Source organism: Pristis pectinata, chromosome 29 (assembly GCF_009764475.1).
Source record: "Pristis pectinata isolate sPriPec2 chromosome 29, sPriPec2.1.pri, whole genome shotgun sequence".
NCBI lineage: Eukaryota > Metazoa > Chordata > Chondrichthyes > Rhinopristiformes > Pristidae > Pristis > Pristis pectinata.
The window spans coordinates 2951239-2968520 of NC_067433.1; the positions used below are offsets into that span (position 1 = coordinate 2951239).

General features: G+C 39.3%; 1 protein-coding gene across 1 annotated transcript in view; it reads left to right on the plus strand.

Moving 5' to 3' along the window:
• The window catches only part of polb (polymerase (DNA directed), beta), a 75864-nt gene extending 58848 nt beyond the window's left edge, over positions 1-17016 (plus strand). The window contains exons 14-15 of the mRNA XM_052040728.1: positions 8008-8147; positions 16687-17016. Coding sequence (XP_051896688.1) covers positions 8008-8147; positions 16687-16781 — 235 coding nt within the window. The 3' untranslated portion in view covers positions 16782-17016. The remainder of the gene's footprint in view (positions 1-8007; positions 8148-16686) is intronic.
• The last annotated feature ends 266 nt before the right edge of the window (positions 17017-17282 follow it).

Sequence of the window (17282 nt, forward strand, 5' to 3'; positions counted from 1 at the left end):
TGTTCACTACTCACTACTATTCTGTTGTGCACTGTAGTGTTAGTGAGGCTGAGTGACGTTGTTGGTGTGCCTTAATAATATTGCTTACTTACTGTGCATTTACGCCACAGTGACGTCACTGTTAAACGAAAAGTGCGCAGGCGTGTAAATTTTAGATTAGTTTTGATAATTTTGTTTATCAGTAGTAGTAATTAAACTGTCCAACGTGTATTGCTGAGTATGGAGAAATTTCTGAAGAGAAAAGCTGACCAGAAACCGGGAGATTCTGACAACGAAAGGGATAAGGGTGACCGAAAGAGAAAACAACAAAAGTACGATCCAGAATACATTTCATATGGCTTCATCGCAGTGGGGACAAATGTGGACCAACCTCTCTGTGTTATGTGTTTGCAAACACTGTCCAATGATGCAATGAAACCAGTGAAATTGAAGCGCCATTTAACAACAGTGCATCCAGATATTGCCAGTAAGCTGAAGGAATATTTTCAGCGGCAAAAGGAGCTGTACCTCAAGCAGAAAGTCAAAATGACAGCCTGCGCCACTAAACGAGAAGGCTCTTCGCGCATCATATTTGGTAGATTTACGAATAGCACATTCCAGAAAGCCTCACACAATTGGAGAAGAGCTTATACTGCCTGCAACAGTAGATATGTGCGAAGTTGTACTGGGAAAAGAATCCAGTCAAAAACTGAAAGCCATTCCACTGTCTGATAACACAGTAAGCAGAAGAACTGGCGATATGGCGGAAGATATACAGAGCCAGCTGATAGCACGTCTTCAGCAAGTCAGATTTGCAATTCAGCTTGACGAAAGTACTGATGTTGCCAGTGCTGCGCAGTTGTTGGTTTATGTTCGATATTGCTGGGAAGGAGAGGCTTTGGAAGAATTTTTGTTTTGCAAGGCGCTTCCAGGGCATACAACTGGTGAAGAACTTTTCTGTGTGCTTGACACTTTTTTTGTATAATCGGCAGTGGTGTGGACACAGTGTGTTGGAGTATGTATGGATGGTGCTGCCGCAATGACGGGGCGGAAGTCAGGTCTAGTCGCACAAGTGAAAGAAGTAGCTCCACATGTAGCAGCAACCCACTGCATGATTCACCGTGAGGCTTTGGCTGCAAAGGATATGGATGAAAATCTTGTGGATGTGTTTTCCATGTGCATTAAAATCATTAACTTTGTCAAAGCCAGGCTGCTCGATCATCATTTGTTTGAAAACGTATGCCGTGAAATGGAAGCCGAGCATAAGCATTTGTTGCTACATACAGAAGTCAGATGGCTGTCACGAGGCCGCGTTGTGCAGCGTGTATATGAACTGCGAGATGAACTGCTCATTTTTCTAAATGAGCGTAACAGATCATTGGCACAGTTCTTGACAGATGAGACGTGGGTTGCCAGATTAGCTTATCTTGCAGATATTTTTACAATTTTGAACAGCTTAAATCTATCGTTGCAAGGACCTGGCTCAAATGTTCTGAAAACGCATGACAAAATCAATGCCTTCCAGAAAAAACTCCGTATCTGGAAGGGAAGATGCGAGCAAGGCATCTATGATATGTTTCCGTTGCTGGCTGACTTTCTGACAGTGAACGAGACTAAGACAGAGGCCATTGCAAGCCCCGTTTTGAACCATATTCAACAGCTGTCACATTATTTCCATGAGTATTTCGGCAACGATGACACGAGCATGTTTGATTGGATTTGAAATCCGTTTGAATTCATGCTTACTGATTTAACTGGACGTGAACAAGAAGAACTGGCTGAACTGTCATCTGACAGGACTTTGCGCTTGCAGTTCAACTGAATGTCACTGTTGTCGTTCTGGATAGCATGTTCCCAGGAGTATCCACTGCTGTCCGGCAAAGCCGTCAATGTTCTGTTACCATTTGCAACCACTTACTTGTGCGAAATAGAATTTTCTGCAGTCACTGCCATGAAAACCAAATACAGATCAAGACTGAATATTGAGGATGACATGTCGCATGTTTGTCACACATACCACCACGTTTGGACAAACTCTGCAGTGCAAAACAGGCACAACCTTCACGTTGATCTGAACACTGAAAGACACCACTGGTAATTATCGGTGATTGAAATAGTCACTATTTCAATAGGGCCTATGTGCAGTAATTGAAGTGTTGTATGCATGAATTATCGATTGTTTGATATTGTGGACTTTGGCGGTCCACCATCTAACAAGGACATGTTCTGGGGGTCCGCAGCATGATAAAGGTTGAAAACCACTGTTTTACCTGATGGAAGAGTAGAGAAGAGAGAATGTCCTGGGTGGGTGGGGTCTTTGATTATGCTGGCTGCTTCGCCAAGACAGCGAGAGGTAAAGACAGAGTCCAAGGAGGGGAGGCTGGTGTCCGTGATGCGCTGGGCTGTGTCCACAACTCTGCAGTTTCTTGCGGTCCTGGGCAAAGCAGTTGCTGTACCAAGCTGTGATGCATCCAGATAGGATGCTTTCTGTGGTGCATCGATAAAGGTTGGTGAGTGTCAAAGGGGACAAACTGAATTTCTTTAGCCTCCTGAGGAAGTAGAGGCGCTAGTGAGCTTTCTTGGCTGTGGCATCTATGTGATTAGACCAGGTCAGGCTGTTGATGATGTTCACTCCCAGGAACTTGAAGCTCTCAACCCTCTTGACCTCAGCATCGTTGATGTACACAGGTACATGTACACCACCCCCTCTCCTGAAGTCAATGACCAGCTCTTTTGTTTTGTTGACATTGAGGGAAAGGTTGTTGTCATGACACCATTCCACTAAGCTCTCTGTCTCCTTCCTGTACTCCGACTCGTCACTGTTTGAGATACGGCCTACAACGGTGGTATCATCTGCAAACTTGTAGATGGAGTTAGAGCAGAATCTGGCCACACAGTCATGAGTGTATAGGGAGTAGAGTAGAGGGCTGAGGGCGCAGCCTTGTGGGGCACCAGTGTTGAGAATAATCGTGCCAGAGGTATTGCTGCCAATCCTCACTGATTGCGGTCTGTTGGTTAGAAAGTCAAGGATCCAGTTAGAGAGGGAGGTGTTGAGTCCTAGGTCTTGGAGTTTGGTGACAAGTTTGCTTGGGATTATTGTATTGAAGGCAGAGCTGTAGTCAATAAACAATAGTCTAACGTAGGTGTCTTTACTGTCCAGATGCTCCAGAGCTGAGTGTAGGGCCAGGGAGATTGCATCCACTGTAGACCTGTTTCAGCGATAGGTGAATTGCAGTGGGTCGAGATTGTTTGGGAGGCTGGAGTTGATGCGTGCCAGGACCAGCCTCTCAAAGCACTGCATGATGGTGGATGTCAGAGCCACTGGTTGTTAGTCATTGAGGCATGTTACCTTGCTTTGCTTCAGTACCGGCATGATAGTGGTCTTCTTAAGACAGGTGGGAACCTGAGATTGAAGCAGGGAGAGGTTAAATATGTCCGCAAATACTTCTGCCAGCTGATCAGCACAAGACCTGATCACACGGCCAGGGACACCATCTGGGTCAGACATTTTCTTCGTGTTCACTCTCCAGAAGACTGATCTTGCGTCCTCCACAGCGATCACAGGTTCAGTTGCATTGCAGGCTGTCAGGGTGGGTGGTGACGATCCACTTCCCTTCTGTTCAAAATGCTCATGGAATGCATTGTTCATCAGGAAGGGATGCGCTGTTGTTAACTATGCAGCCCATCTTCGTCTTGTAGCCTGTTATGGCATGTAAGCCCTGCCATAACTGACGGCTGGTCTGGGACTATTTTGAGTCGGTATTGCCTCTTGGCATCCCTGATAGCTTTCTGAAGGTCATATCTTGATTCCTTGTACAGATCAGGATCACCAGATTTGTGTGCAGCAGTCCTTGATTTCAGTAGGGAGTGGATCTCCCGGGTCATCCATGGTTTCCTGTTTGGGAACACCCATATTGTCTTCTTTGGTACACAATCCTCCACACACTTGCTGATAAAGTCTGTGATGGTGGTGGCATACTCATCAAGGCTGGCAGCTGAGTCTTTGAACATGGACCAGTGCACTGTCTCAAAGCAGTCACGTAGGAGCTCATCTGCTTCCTCAGACCAGCACTGCATGGCTCTCTGTACCGGATCCTTTCATTTCAGTTTCTGTTTGTATGCAGGGAGGAGGAGCACAGCCTGGTGGTCTGATTTCCCAAAGTGAGGACGAGGGGTGGCTCGGAAGGCATCTTTGATGATTGTATAGCAGTGGTCAAGGGTGTTAGCGCCCCTGGTAGGGCAGGAGATGTGCTGGTAGTATTTTGGTGACACACTCTTGAGGTTGGCCTGATTGAAGTCACCTGCAGTAATGAAGAGGGCCTTAGGGTATCCTGTCTCAAGGTTGTTGACCATGGTGTATAGCTCATTGAGTGCAGACTTCATGTCCGTCTGTGGTGGGATGTAGACTGCCATCATTATAGCTGAAGTGAACTCCCTTGGCAGATAGAATGGTCGACACTTCACCGTTAGATATTCCAGGCTGGGTGAGCAGGAGCTCGCCAGGACCGTCACGTCCGAGCACCACAAGTTACTGATTAGGAAGCAGACCCCTCCACCTTTATCTTTGCCTGAGGACGCTGTACAGTCCATTCGATGAATTGAGAAGCCCTCAGGTTGAATAGCACAGTCAGGTGAGGCAGGTGCAAGTCACGTTTCAGTGAGCCATAGTACACAACAGTCCCTCAGTATGGCTGGAACACATTCTCAAGTTTCTGTTCTGATATTTGCTTTATTTACATCTTCAAGTGGCTATTCAAATAACGGATTGATGGTGGTCCTATAGTGTGGTCTGGATCTCCTAGCTGGATGTGCTTTGCCTGATTGGCCTGAAGGGAACAAATAAAAAAAAATGAACCTTTTTATTGCCAGCTACATTCCTGTTTACATGGCAATAAAAGTCTAGAACATTGGCAGAGTGCCAGCGTCACAGTTCAAACCATTTTTCAGGAAGCTGCAAAGATTTCTGTGTTTATAAGAATTCTGGTTTCTCATGAATAAAAGATGTAATGTAAAGTAAGGAAGTTCTTGGGATATAGGCCAGAGTGACATATAAAAAAATGGAGTCTATAAAACAGAACAATAAGTAAAGCAATGCAGTCTTTTCCACAAGATCTCAGATCAAAGTCTCAAATCCTACTATTAAAGTGCCTTGTGGTGGTTCAGATTCACAGCCACTTTCCCAAGGGCAATTTGAACAATAAGTGTCATCCTTGCCTTGCCGTATCCTGAGAATGAATCTCTATACCCTCAGCAACTTAATCTCCAAATTCTAAGTTAACAAAAACCTTTGTTACTGCATTTCTTTTGACAAAGTCTTTGAATGCTCACTTTTTTCTTCTTTATTCAATGATGCATCTTTCAAGCATTTTCATTAAATTCTCTAATTTGTTCATCCATTCTCTATTTAAATGTTGGTAACATTAACAGTATCTGCTTAATATTATCAGAGTGTGCAGTATTATCTTTTAAAAAGAACAGAATTTGGCAATCTCCATGTTGAACATTTTTTTATATTGTACAAGTGCACCAATTCTGTATAACATTCCTACCAGCATTAATCACTAATTTATAATATCTTTGTTGAATTTATCCAAAGTTTTGTCAAAGTATATGCAATGGTTTCCAACTGCCAACTCGTATATAAGGATTTCCTCATGTAAAGAACAGCGTGAGATATCATCATTAGACTATGAAATATCTGTTCACTGTGCATTCCAGCAAACTTCAATTTATATAGCCAAAAATATATCAAGGTGTTACACAGGAGAACTCAACAAAAAGACAGGTGCCAAGGCACAAGCGCTGTTAGACCCCTTGAACAAAAGCAGCCCAAAAGCTTGGTTTTAAGCAGCATCTTAAAAGAGGATAGAGATATGGAAAGATGGAGAAGATTTAACAGTGAACATCAGAGCTTAAAGCCTTTACAGCTAAAGGCATGGCCACCAATTTTAGAGGCCAGACTTGGACAACGTCAATATCTTGGGATGTTACAGGCCTAGCGTTTGCAAAGATAGGGGTTTGCACAAACAGAAGGCAAAGTAGAGCAGAGCAATGATAGACTGAAACTTTATTCAAGTTGGGATATGGAATGGATCTTTAAAAAATGCCATTTTGATTTTCAGCTGTACTAATTTTGCTTGTGTTGCACTTCTTGATTGAGGTTAGAGAGGATCAAGGATTGAATGTTCAAAAAAACTGATCTGTAATTTCAGGATGCATAAAATTCCCAATGATGGAGGGGAGATTTCCATGAAGATAGCATCTCTTCAACTGGCTGCAATTGTTTAAAGTTTTGACTGTTCCACGTAGGCACTTGCTGTGTCTGTGGCTTTTAAATTTAATAATGCACCTCCTGTTTTGTGTTTGCTAAAAATCTTATTGTTTGGCATTCGGATACTTTGCAGACCTTCAGTATCTGCATGTTGCCTCTGAAGTGCGTTGACAGCCTTCTGAATATTTTAAAGAGTCTTAAATAATTTTTCAAAATAATTAAAATATAAATCATATAGGAAATTTAATTGAGCACACCCTAAAGTGCTTGAAATTAATTAAAGCATTAAGATAAAAATAAAACCAATTTTAACATTGGAATAAAAACAAAAATGAATGCATGAAGCAAATATCTAACAATGTGGTTTAGGTAGTATATTGTGCATAGGGGAAGAATTACAGATGAACAAGTGGATTGCTAAAATGCAGATGAGATTTGAACATTATAATTTTTTTAGTGTAATAAAAAATGTATAGCCAATCATTATGTTTCATTGGCTGCTTCAGGAAGATAAGAAAAAAGTGTTCAAATGGTTTCATCTCTGTGATCATGGAGGGGCCGTTTGTTGCTTCCAACTATACTGACTGCTATGGCTGGTTTTACCATTACCTTTACCATTCTCGTGCTAATGAATATCCTTTTTGCTTTTAGGTAAAGTTATCATTCTTGTTATTTTCCAGTATCATTTACCTGTCTAAATTGTCATTAGTTCATTGTTGTGTTTATCTTTGTTTTTTTTTTAGCTTAAGCACAGTGGATATCTTGAACTCAGTATTCTTTGCTAATTGAATTCACATCAGATTCAGTTCCATTTGATACTATAGGCGGAGCATTTTCCACCAGCATTATGCAACGAGCAAGTTTCAATATGAAGTCAATAAAACCAGCTTGAAACTTACTCAGTATTTGATTATTCATAAATGAAATGGAGTTAATGAAAACTTAATTAATTAGGATAAAAAATAACAATTAATTAAGAGCTTATTAGGCTGTTCAAGTGAGGACTTTTGATCTGGCAACAAGAGTAACTTCTGTAAATGATTTATTCAGCTTTAAATGATTTAAATGAAATCCTATTATCTCTAATATAAAAAGTTTTGCTTTTTTTCTCCTACTTTGTTTTTAAACAAATTAGGTATTTATTTCTTGGATCTGACCCTGCTACAATTGTTACACAATGGCTTACCCTACAGGAAATTAAAGCTACTTGACAGAATTTCTTTCAAGGAGAATATGAATAAAATAATCACATATAATCTTTTTGCAAAACTCTTGTGTCTGCAATGTGCATAATTAATAGTATCAGCCTTATTTTGCTGAGTGTGGAGTGCTATTCAGCTGAAAATAGTATTATGAAATGGATCATTCAGTGATACTGATTTAGCAGCATTTCCATCATTTAAAGTCAGTGCTAGAAGCATCCGTTAGAATTTGTTCTCTCTGTAGAGCAGCTACAGTCTAATCCTTCGAAGAGCACCAGTCTCTATACATGTAGCTTGACTGCAGATACTCTGGATATAATGCTGGAATCAGGATCCGTGGATCAGCAGTTCAGAAACGATGCTAAGGAGGATACAGGTGTGCCTCTGAAGAGAGTTTTGGTTGTTCCTGTTATTTTTAGAAGTGAAGTTCCAGTTGGGATTATTTCAGAAATTGATCGAGTTAACATATTACCCCAGTATGAGTAAGTTTAGGATTCAAAATTCTCCATTATCTGATAACTTATTGTCATGTGGCTTGTGCTTTTCCTCTTGCAGGCTTATTCCAAAAGATCAGTATTTCTGTGGTGTGCTTTACTTCACTGGCAGTGATCTTTTTAACAAGAACATGCGGACCCAGGCACTGGAAAAAGGCTTCACATTGAATGAGTACACTATTCGCCCACTGGGAATCACAGGTAAGCGCTGAATGATATTGGAAGCCTCAATATAACAGAACTTGAATGTTCCTTTAATAAATTTATTTTAAAAAATCAAAAAATTAAGCTGCTTTAAAAGAATAGATCAACTACAAAGTTAATTTTAATTATGAACCCCATGGTAAATGACAATCAATAAAGAATTCTGATGGCGAGCTCTTCAGAAAATATAAAAGTCAGGAATTATTATCAACTAGATGCTTACAACTTGAACCCATTTATCCTCTCCATGATTGATGTAGAAAATATTGCTTTGTGTCCCGTCAAACCAAATCACCTTGTGCTGTTTTTCAACACATTGGATTGGAAATATTTCACAAGTACTTTTTTTTAAATCAATGTTGGTGATTTTTGTGCAGAATGTGCAAAGTTATAATTTTATCAGTTATTCTTATACGATAGCCAAAACCATAAAAGGATTGTAGCCAATGTTACCAGTACCATGAGCTAGCTCATTTTGCATTATTATTTTAATATGTGTAAAAGGGGACAGAGAGCAAGGGAGTGTTAAAATACTGTGTCTAAGTCAATAAATAGCTAACAAAATTATGTATTCTCAATGCTGGCAGTGGTGGAAAGCAAATTAAGATAATGTGGTGAGAGTCTGATACTCTAATCAGTTCCATTTGCAAATGAAAAGATATGATCAAGTATCAAAAATGCTCCACAAATATTAGTTGGGGCCTATATAAAATACTGTATATAAATCAGACTTCCTTTGTTCTGCAAGAGGGATTGTGGAAAGAAATAAAAAGCTGAGCTCATCTTTTCTCCTATACTATTATCAAAACATGGAGTTTGAAATATATTCTAACTGTGTGTCAATGGTTGTAGAAACTCACATGAAATCAAATTGGCATTTTCTTGAGACTACTTCCTGTGAATCAGAATCAGGTTTATTATCACTGATGTATGTTGTGAAATTTGTTGTTTTGTGGCAGTAGTACAGTGCAAGACAAACACGTAAAAATTACTATAAGTTACAAAAATAAATAACTAGTGCAAAGGAGGAATAACGAGGTAGTGTTCATGGGTTCATGGACCGTTCAGAAATCTGATGGCGTAGGGGAACAAGCTGATCCTGAAACGTTGAGTGTGGGTCTTCAGTCTCCTGTACCTCCTCCCCGATGGTAGTAATGTGAAGAGATCATGTACCGATGCTTGAGGCACCGCCCCTTGAAGATGTCCTCGATGGCGGGAAGTGTTGTGTCCATGATGGAGCTGGCTGAGTCTACAACCCTCTGCAACCTTGTTCAATCCTGCACATTGGATCCTCCATACCAGGCAGTGGTGCAACCAGTCAGAATGCTCTCCATTGTACATCTGTAGAAATTTGCAAGAGTCTTTGGTGAGATACCAAATCTCCTCAAACTCCTAATGAAGAAGAGCCATGGTGTGCCTTCTTCATCATTGCATCAATGTGTTGGGCCCAAGGTAGATCCTCTGAGACGTTGACGCCCAGGAACTTGAGTAATAGTAATTGCACTTCTTGTTGTGCTGCCGACACTGACCCTTGCATGTTTAACTCTAGCACTGCACTTTGCTTTTAATGATATTTGTCAGGTGTATCTCTAAATTCTGAGGTCTTAGAATCATAAAATAATGCAGCACATCTTTGAAAAGATGTTAATTCCACTCCATTGCTTTCTCCTTTCCCTAATATTTTGATTTTATCCGGGTATTTATTCGGTTCCATTTTGGTTACCATCGTTTCTGTTTCCATCTCCTTACTGGACAGAGTGTCCTGGATCACAAGTTTCAGATGAAATAAATATTTCAAATGTCAGCTGTACTCCTGTGACAAAATCAGATCTGTGTCCTCTTCTTACAGGTTCTTCTCTACTGGAAACTGATTCTCTTTAATATTTCAGTTGAACAACTATGATTATTGGCTTGTTTATTAAAACTCCTCTTAATCTCACCGAGTCTAAGAAAACAACTGCAGTTCTCCAGGTCTCTTCACATATTTGAGGTCACCCCTTCCTACAGTTTATTCAGTAAATCCCTTCTACACCCACTCGAAGACTTGCCGCCCTTCCTAATCTGCTTTCATCCACTTCCCTTATGCCTCTTATTCTTTTTCTGAACAATAGCAGTTTGTTCTGTGCCATTTCATAAGTAATGTATTTGACAGATAGTGTTTGCTAACATTAATAAAAATATACCTTCACTAATCTTCCCAACATCAGTTTGAATGAAATGCTGGGCAATTGCCTGATCTAAATGTCATTATGTAGGCAATTAATGATTGAGATGTTAAATGGTTGAGATGATAATGTGGCAAACTGTAAAAATGATTTAGATGGTAATATGGTAAACTGGATCAGCAAATTTTCAGATGACACCAAGATTGGGGGGCATAGTGGACAGCGAGGAAGGCTATCAAAGCTTGCAGTGTGATCTTGACCAGCTGGGAAAATGGGCCGAAAAATGGCAGATAGAATTTAATGCAGACAAGTGTGAGACATTGCACTTAGGGAGGACAAACCAGGGTAAGACTGGTAGGGCACTGAGGTGTACGGTAGAACAAAGGGACCTGGGAATACAGATCCATATTCCTTGAAAGTGGCATCACAGGTAGATAGGGTCATAAAAAGAGCTTTTGGTATATTGGCATTTATAAATCAGGGTACTGAGTACAGGAGTTGGTGTATTTTGTTGAAGTTGTACAAGACGTTGGTGAGGCCGAATTTAGAGTATTGTGTGCAGTTCTGGTCACCTACCTACAGGAAAGGTATCAATAAGCTTGAAAGAGTGCAGAGAAAATTTACACAGATGTTGCCGGGACTTGAGGACCTGAGTTATAGGGAACAGTTGAATAGGTTAGGACTTTATTTCCTGGAATGCAGGAGAATGAGGTGAGATCTTATAGAGGTGTACAAAATTATGAGGGGTATAGATAGGGTGAATGCATGCACGCTTTTTCCCTTAAGGTTGGATGCGACTAGAACTAGAGGACATAGGTTTAGGATGAAAGGTGAAATATTTAAGGGGAATCTGAAGGGAAACTTCTTCACCAGAGTGCGAGTGTGGAACGAGCTGCTAGCAGAAGTGGTAGATGTGGGTTCAATTGTAACATTTAAGAGAAGTTTGGATAGGTACATGGATGAGGGGGGTTTGGAGGGATATGGTCCGGGTGCGGGTAGATGGGACTAGGCAGAAGATCAGGTCAGCATGGAGTAGATGGGCCGAAGGGCCTGTTTCTGTGCTGTAGTACTCTGATTCTATGACTCTAACTAGCCCTGACCACAAAATCAGAAAAAAAAATGGCAGTAGACTCAGACAGGTCCCAGTCGTAACTTGACTGATTGGAGATTAAACTTCTCAAATGTTTCAGAAACATTAAAGAACTTTAAAAGTTTTAAACACTTTATAACATTTGGCCGCTTTGAAATATATAAATTACAAAACTATTAGAGACTTTTAAAAAGTCCTAAAAAACATTTACAAAACCTTTTGTAATAGTGTATTTCAATTAATAAGCTTAATAAGCTATTGAAAATCTGCTTCCTAAATCTCTTCCAGCTACATCTGACATAAATTTATTTTGATATAAATTTATTGTTATTTCTCTGAGTGCAGGACTTATTGTTTATTAAGTTTAACCTTCAAAGGAAACTTTCAGTCTCTGCGTTACAGCTGTTGTGAGTACAAAGAATGTGACTAGAATATTAGACATGAATAAATTTGCTGAATAAGCACGAAATTGGTCAATGAATAAATGTAAGATGATGCTTTTTGAATAAAGAGGTCACATATGGAAGCTTGAATTTAAATGGGATTGAGGAGAGAAAGGAATTACCTATACATGTTCATAAAATATTGCAAGGCCACAAAAGCTTTTTTGAAAGGGCTTAATCTAAATCCCATAATTTTCTATTTTTATTGCTGTAGTTTTTTTTTACATTTGATTTACTTTGAAAAGGAAATTAAGTTGGAAGTTAAAAGTATAAAAATTATATTAAATGCATCAAACCACAGTTAGATCCCTCTGTGTGTACTGCACATAGTTTTTGTCTCCAAATTGTAAAAAAAAGGAAATGGAGAAGATGCAAAAAAGATTCACGAGATTGATACCAGAACTGAGAGGATATTACTTAGCAGGTAAGTATGATTAAATTCAGTCATTTGGCTTAGAAATACCAAGATTTTGTAAAAGAATTACACAATGCTTTTGTGTAATAGAATAGTTGAATTTTTTCAAAAGCTGATCAGATATTCTTAGTGTGCCAGTAGTGCAGGGCCAGTTCTATAGTACAAGGCTCAGGGTAGAATTTAACTGCTAAGGAGTCTCGCACAAATCTGGGTAGATCCCCTGCAGAGTGACAGATCAATGTGCCTTTTAAAGTGATGTAAAATTTCCAGTCCTGTATTTCCTGAGAAATTATGGCTTTTCAGATAATGAATAGGTTTGATAGGGTAGGTGTAGAGAAAATGTTCCCACTAATGTGGGAGTTTAAAACAAGAGACGTTAAGTGTAGGATGGTCACTAAAAATTCATTGGGAATACTAGAGAAAGTAATAGTATGACATGTTTATAGTGTTACAGGTAGAGAGTGGGAGGCATATATAGAGCATGAAAACTTGGTTGAATAGTCATTTTGTTGTAGACTTGATGCAACTTCATCATATAGCATTTGAAAATGGTTTCAATAAAATATAAGCTTCAACGATTCTTCATTCAAGGAAACCTTCGTGAGAACTTTTGTGCTGTGGTAGGATAAGTTTTTGATTATGATGTAAAAACTTTCCAATCTTGAAAGGGTATATCTGCTTCAAAAGTTTGGACACCCCAACTGAAGGAAATTTAATTTGAACAGTTTCATACTGGGTGGTAAGAAATAGATGTTTGTGCAGAAGGCCAGCACTGGGAGGGACACTATATACAATATTACAAGTGTTAATCTCATTGAAAACAGAAAGGTCTGTTTCATTATGAAGTACCTTTATATGTTTGGGAAGAGAGTTTCGACTCCAAACTAACAACTTTCTATTACAAAGTCAGTGTTAGGCCTCAAAGATTGCGTTGAATGTAGAATATTAAGTCTGTCTCCAGACCTACTGGTGAGGCTTTCAGATCCTTTGTACAATATAAACTAATCTTTGTGGAGCAAGTTGAGGAAGTCTGGAGTTCGTGCAGGGTAGGCTAGATGGCTGATGAGTTTCATTTATCTCTGCTCATTTATTGAAGACCCAACAGCACATCATATTTGTCAGAATCAAGCCAACTTCAGCAGTGAGACATTGAATAGTATTCATTTTTTTACATGGCATTCCTTGCGCATTAAATTGTCACATTTGTTACTGATTTATACTTGTGTTGTCCAATCAATGTGCACGGATTAACAGTTTTTCAAAGGGATGCATTTCAAAAAATTGATATCACAGATAGCTGCATGGTTAAGGTGGCAGAGAAGGAGCTGTTGGCAGGACTGCTGCTGGGTGAACATAAGAAATAGGGGTAGGAGTAAATGTTTGGCCTTTTGATCCTTTTCTGCTATACATCACGATCTTCTACCTCAATGCCATTTTCATGCAGTCTCCCCATATCCCTTAATATCTAGGAATCTATTGATCTCTGTTTTGAATGAACTGAATGACTAAGCCTCTATAGTCGTGTGGAGTAAAGCATTCTAAAGATTCTCCAACATGTGCATGAAAAAAATCCTGCTCATCTCAGCCCTAAATAGCCTATCCTTCATTCTGAAACTGTGACCCCCTGGTTCTGGACACCTCAACAAACAGAACAACTTCTCTGCATCCAACCTGCTACTAGAATTTAGGTAGCTTCAATGTGATCTCCTCTCATTTTTCTTAACAGTAGAAAATACAGGCCTACTCTACTCAATCTCTCCTCTGGGCAAATCTATTGAATCTTCGTTGTATTTCCTCTTTGGCAAGTATAATCTTTTGTTTAGGTAAGGAGAGCAAAACTGTACACAACATTTCAGATGCAGTCTCGCCTAAGCCTATATAATTGCCTATATACTCAGATCCTCTCATAATAAATGCCAACATACCATTTGCCATCCTGATCACTTGTTGGCTTTCAGTGACTTGTGTATGTGGATACCTAGCTCCCTTTGAACATCACCATTACTCATTCTCTCATTAAAAAAAATACTCTTCACTTCTGTTTTGTGCATCATAGTGGACAACTTTACATTTTTCCACATTGCATTGCATCTGTCATGTTCTTGCCCACCTACTCAATTTGCCTATATTCCCTTGAAGCCTTTTTGCATCTTCCTCCTCACACTTCTAACTCAAATTTAGAAATGTGACATTTGGTCTCCTCTGCCAAACCATGGATATAGATTGTGAGTATCTGGGGCCCACACATCATTCCTTGTGATACCCCATTAGTCCCAGCCTACCATTTTGAAAGATCTGCTCATTTCTATACTTGGCTTTCTGTATGACAAACTGATCTCAATCTATGTCAGTATGTTGCCCGTGTGCACTCACCTGGTTACCCCACCACCTGTTGGGAACCCTTGCAGAAGTCTTCTGAAAATCCAAACACACCATATCCATTGGTTCTCCCTTATGTATTCTACTAGTCATATCCTCAAAGAACTCAAGTAGATTAGTCAAATGTGATTTCATTTGATAGATAAGTTCTTGATTCTGTTATTCTTTTCAAGATGTTTTGTTGTTACATGATTCATTATAGACTCTAGCATTTTTCCTGCTACGGATGTGGCTAACCAATTGTTTAGCTCCAGGCTTAGTCTCTCCCTCACAATTTAAATAACGGGGTCACATTCTCCAATCAACAAGAACAATTCAAGGATCAATAGAACTTTGGAAGATGAGCATTCATTATCTCTAGAGCTACCTGTATGGAGGTGACAGTTGAATTACTTTGATGAATGTGGGGATTCGCAGTTTAGACTACAAGTTCTAAAATTCCCTGAATGTCAGTACCTTTATATCTCCTCCTTTAAATCTCTTCAAAATCCATCCCTTGGACTAAACTTTTAGTTACATCTCCTTTTGACTTTTATCTAGTTATGTTTATCTGCTTTTGCTGTTTCACATGCTTATTTTGGAATTTGTAGGTACCACCGTTATCAGAACTTGACTTGGTGATGTTTGTTTCCATTGTGCACTAGACTTGTACCTTCTCTGTCAGCTATTGGGTTGCTCTTACTTTGACTAATATCTGTATGTGGAAAAAAATACATGATTTCGGGTCTTAAATGAATGAGTTTTACTTTTGTTTTTCCACTGAAAGTTGCATTAACTTTAGTGTATCAGCTGCTGTTGGTGCATTCTAGCTATCCATTATAAGAGGAAGAATAGGACTCTTATTGCCTTTTATCTACCTTTTTAGATCACTTGCTAATCAGTGGTTGCAACTGGAATTGTAATAGCATTTGTGGGTGGAAAAGAACGGTCAGCTTAGCTGGTTGATGATTGGCTGTTAACACCAAGAGGAAAGGGTGAAAACTACCCCACACTGAGATCTGACCTGAGCACAGGGCCGTTTCTGCTTATGTTAGCATTTAACTAGTTCATCTTGCACTATCATACTGTGAATAAACATTATTAAATATTCTTTTCTTAAATAGATCAATATATCAATTGTTAATTGTGTCCTAAAGAGAAAGTTATGTGATGGATTTGAAAGTAAATTAAATTTATTAAGTCTTGCACACTATGAAGTGACTGAATTTAACTTTGGTCTCTGTTTAATTAGCTGATTTTTTTTCAAGGTTTCTGTTCCTCAGTATTGTCTAGTGACACTTGTTGGGAAGTCCAGGTATAAGCATCAGGGTTCTGCTATAATTACTCCTGTGGTAAAATAGCCTGTTGTGGCTCACACATGAAGTATAAGTATGTCCATTTGAATGGGGTATCACACGCAGGTCTACCACAGATCTCAAGATGCTATGCCACTTGCAAAAAAAACTCTGGAAGAACTCAGTAGGTTGAGCAGCATCACTGGAGGCAAAGAGATGGCTGATGTTGTCTACCACCCTCTGTCTCACCCTTCCCTCTCATTTCTATATATTGGCTATCCTCTACACTCTCAGTCCTGATGCTATGGCATGTGTCTGACTTGTACCATGAAGTGAAGTATTTTATCTCAGAAATGCAGATAAATTGCAAGGTTTGAAGTTAAAATACATAACATTAAATTAGCTTTTATTTTTGTTCCCTGGTTAGTTTTAATATTGTACATGAATGCCCAGGTCCACCTTATTGACATCCTCTCCAGGTGAATCATCCTTCACCAACCTTTCTGTGTCTCATTCAGTCTCTCTTGGACCACACCCTATTTCAGACATCCCCATTGTGTTCTCTGCACTTCTCCCTATTTTGCAACTGAAAACGTATTTGATTTTTAAATTTTCTTGGCTCAGATAGAAACTGATTGTTCTGAAACATTGAATCTTTCTCTATCTCCACAGATGCTACCTGTCCTGAGTATTTCTGGTTTTAGTCCATTCTGACTTGATATTAGTAAAATGGTTCTTGCATCATTAATGTTGTGCTGTCTTGACCGCAGGAGTCCCAGGTGAACCACTGCCTGTGGAAAGTGAAAGGGACATCTTTGAATACATTGAATGGAAATATCGAGAACCTAGAGAGCGAAGTGAGTGAGTGTCCCCTGAAGTTCAAGCTCAGAACCTCCTTACAGAAGTCCAAACGTTCAGTGGGAGTGAGAATGTGATGAGCCCTGATAAGTGAAGAACTGAATGAAAATTTCCAGAAGGAATTCGCCATTCCTTTACTCATTACATATAGCATATTTGTGGATGAACTTACTATGTATTTGTAGAGATCAGCTTTTGTATAAGGTCCAGTGCAGTAAAATCAATAAACCACATTTGGGATACATTGGTGTAGTATTTAATAATGAATGAAAAATAATAAATACAAATATTACACACAATAAATTGTAAAACAAATAAGACAGAAGGGATGGTCAGGTGACCTCAAATGTTGCAAACTACAGTGACGTTCACAATTAGACCTTTTCCAATCTGAAGTTAATAGCACTGAGAATTTTCAGACAATACCCTTTAGCTTATGTGATAAATGAGTACCGTATGTAGATTAAATATTTAGTTGACTATTGCAAAGCCAATAAATCTTAGTGTT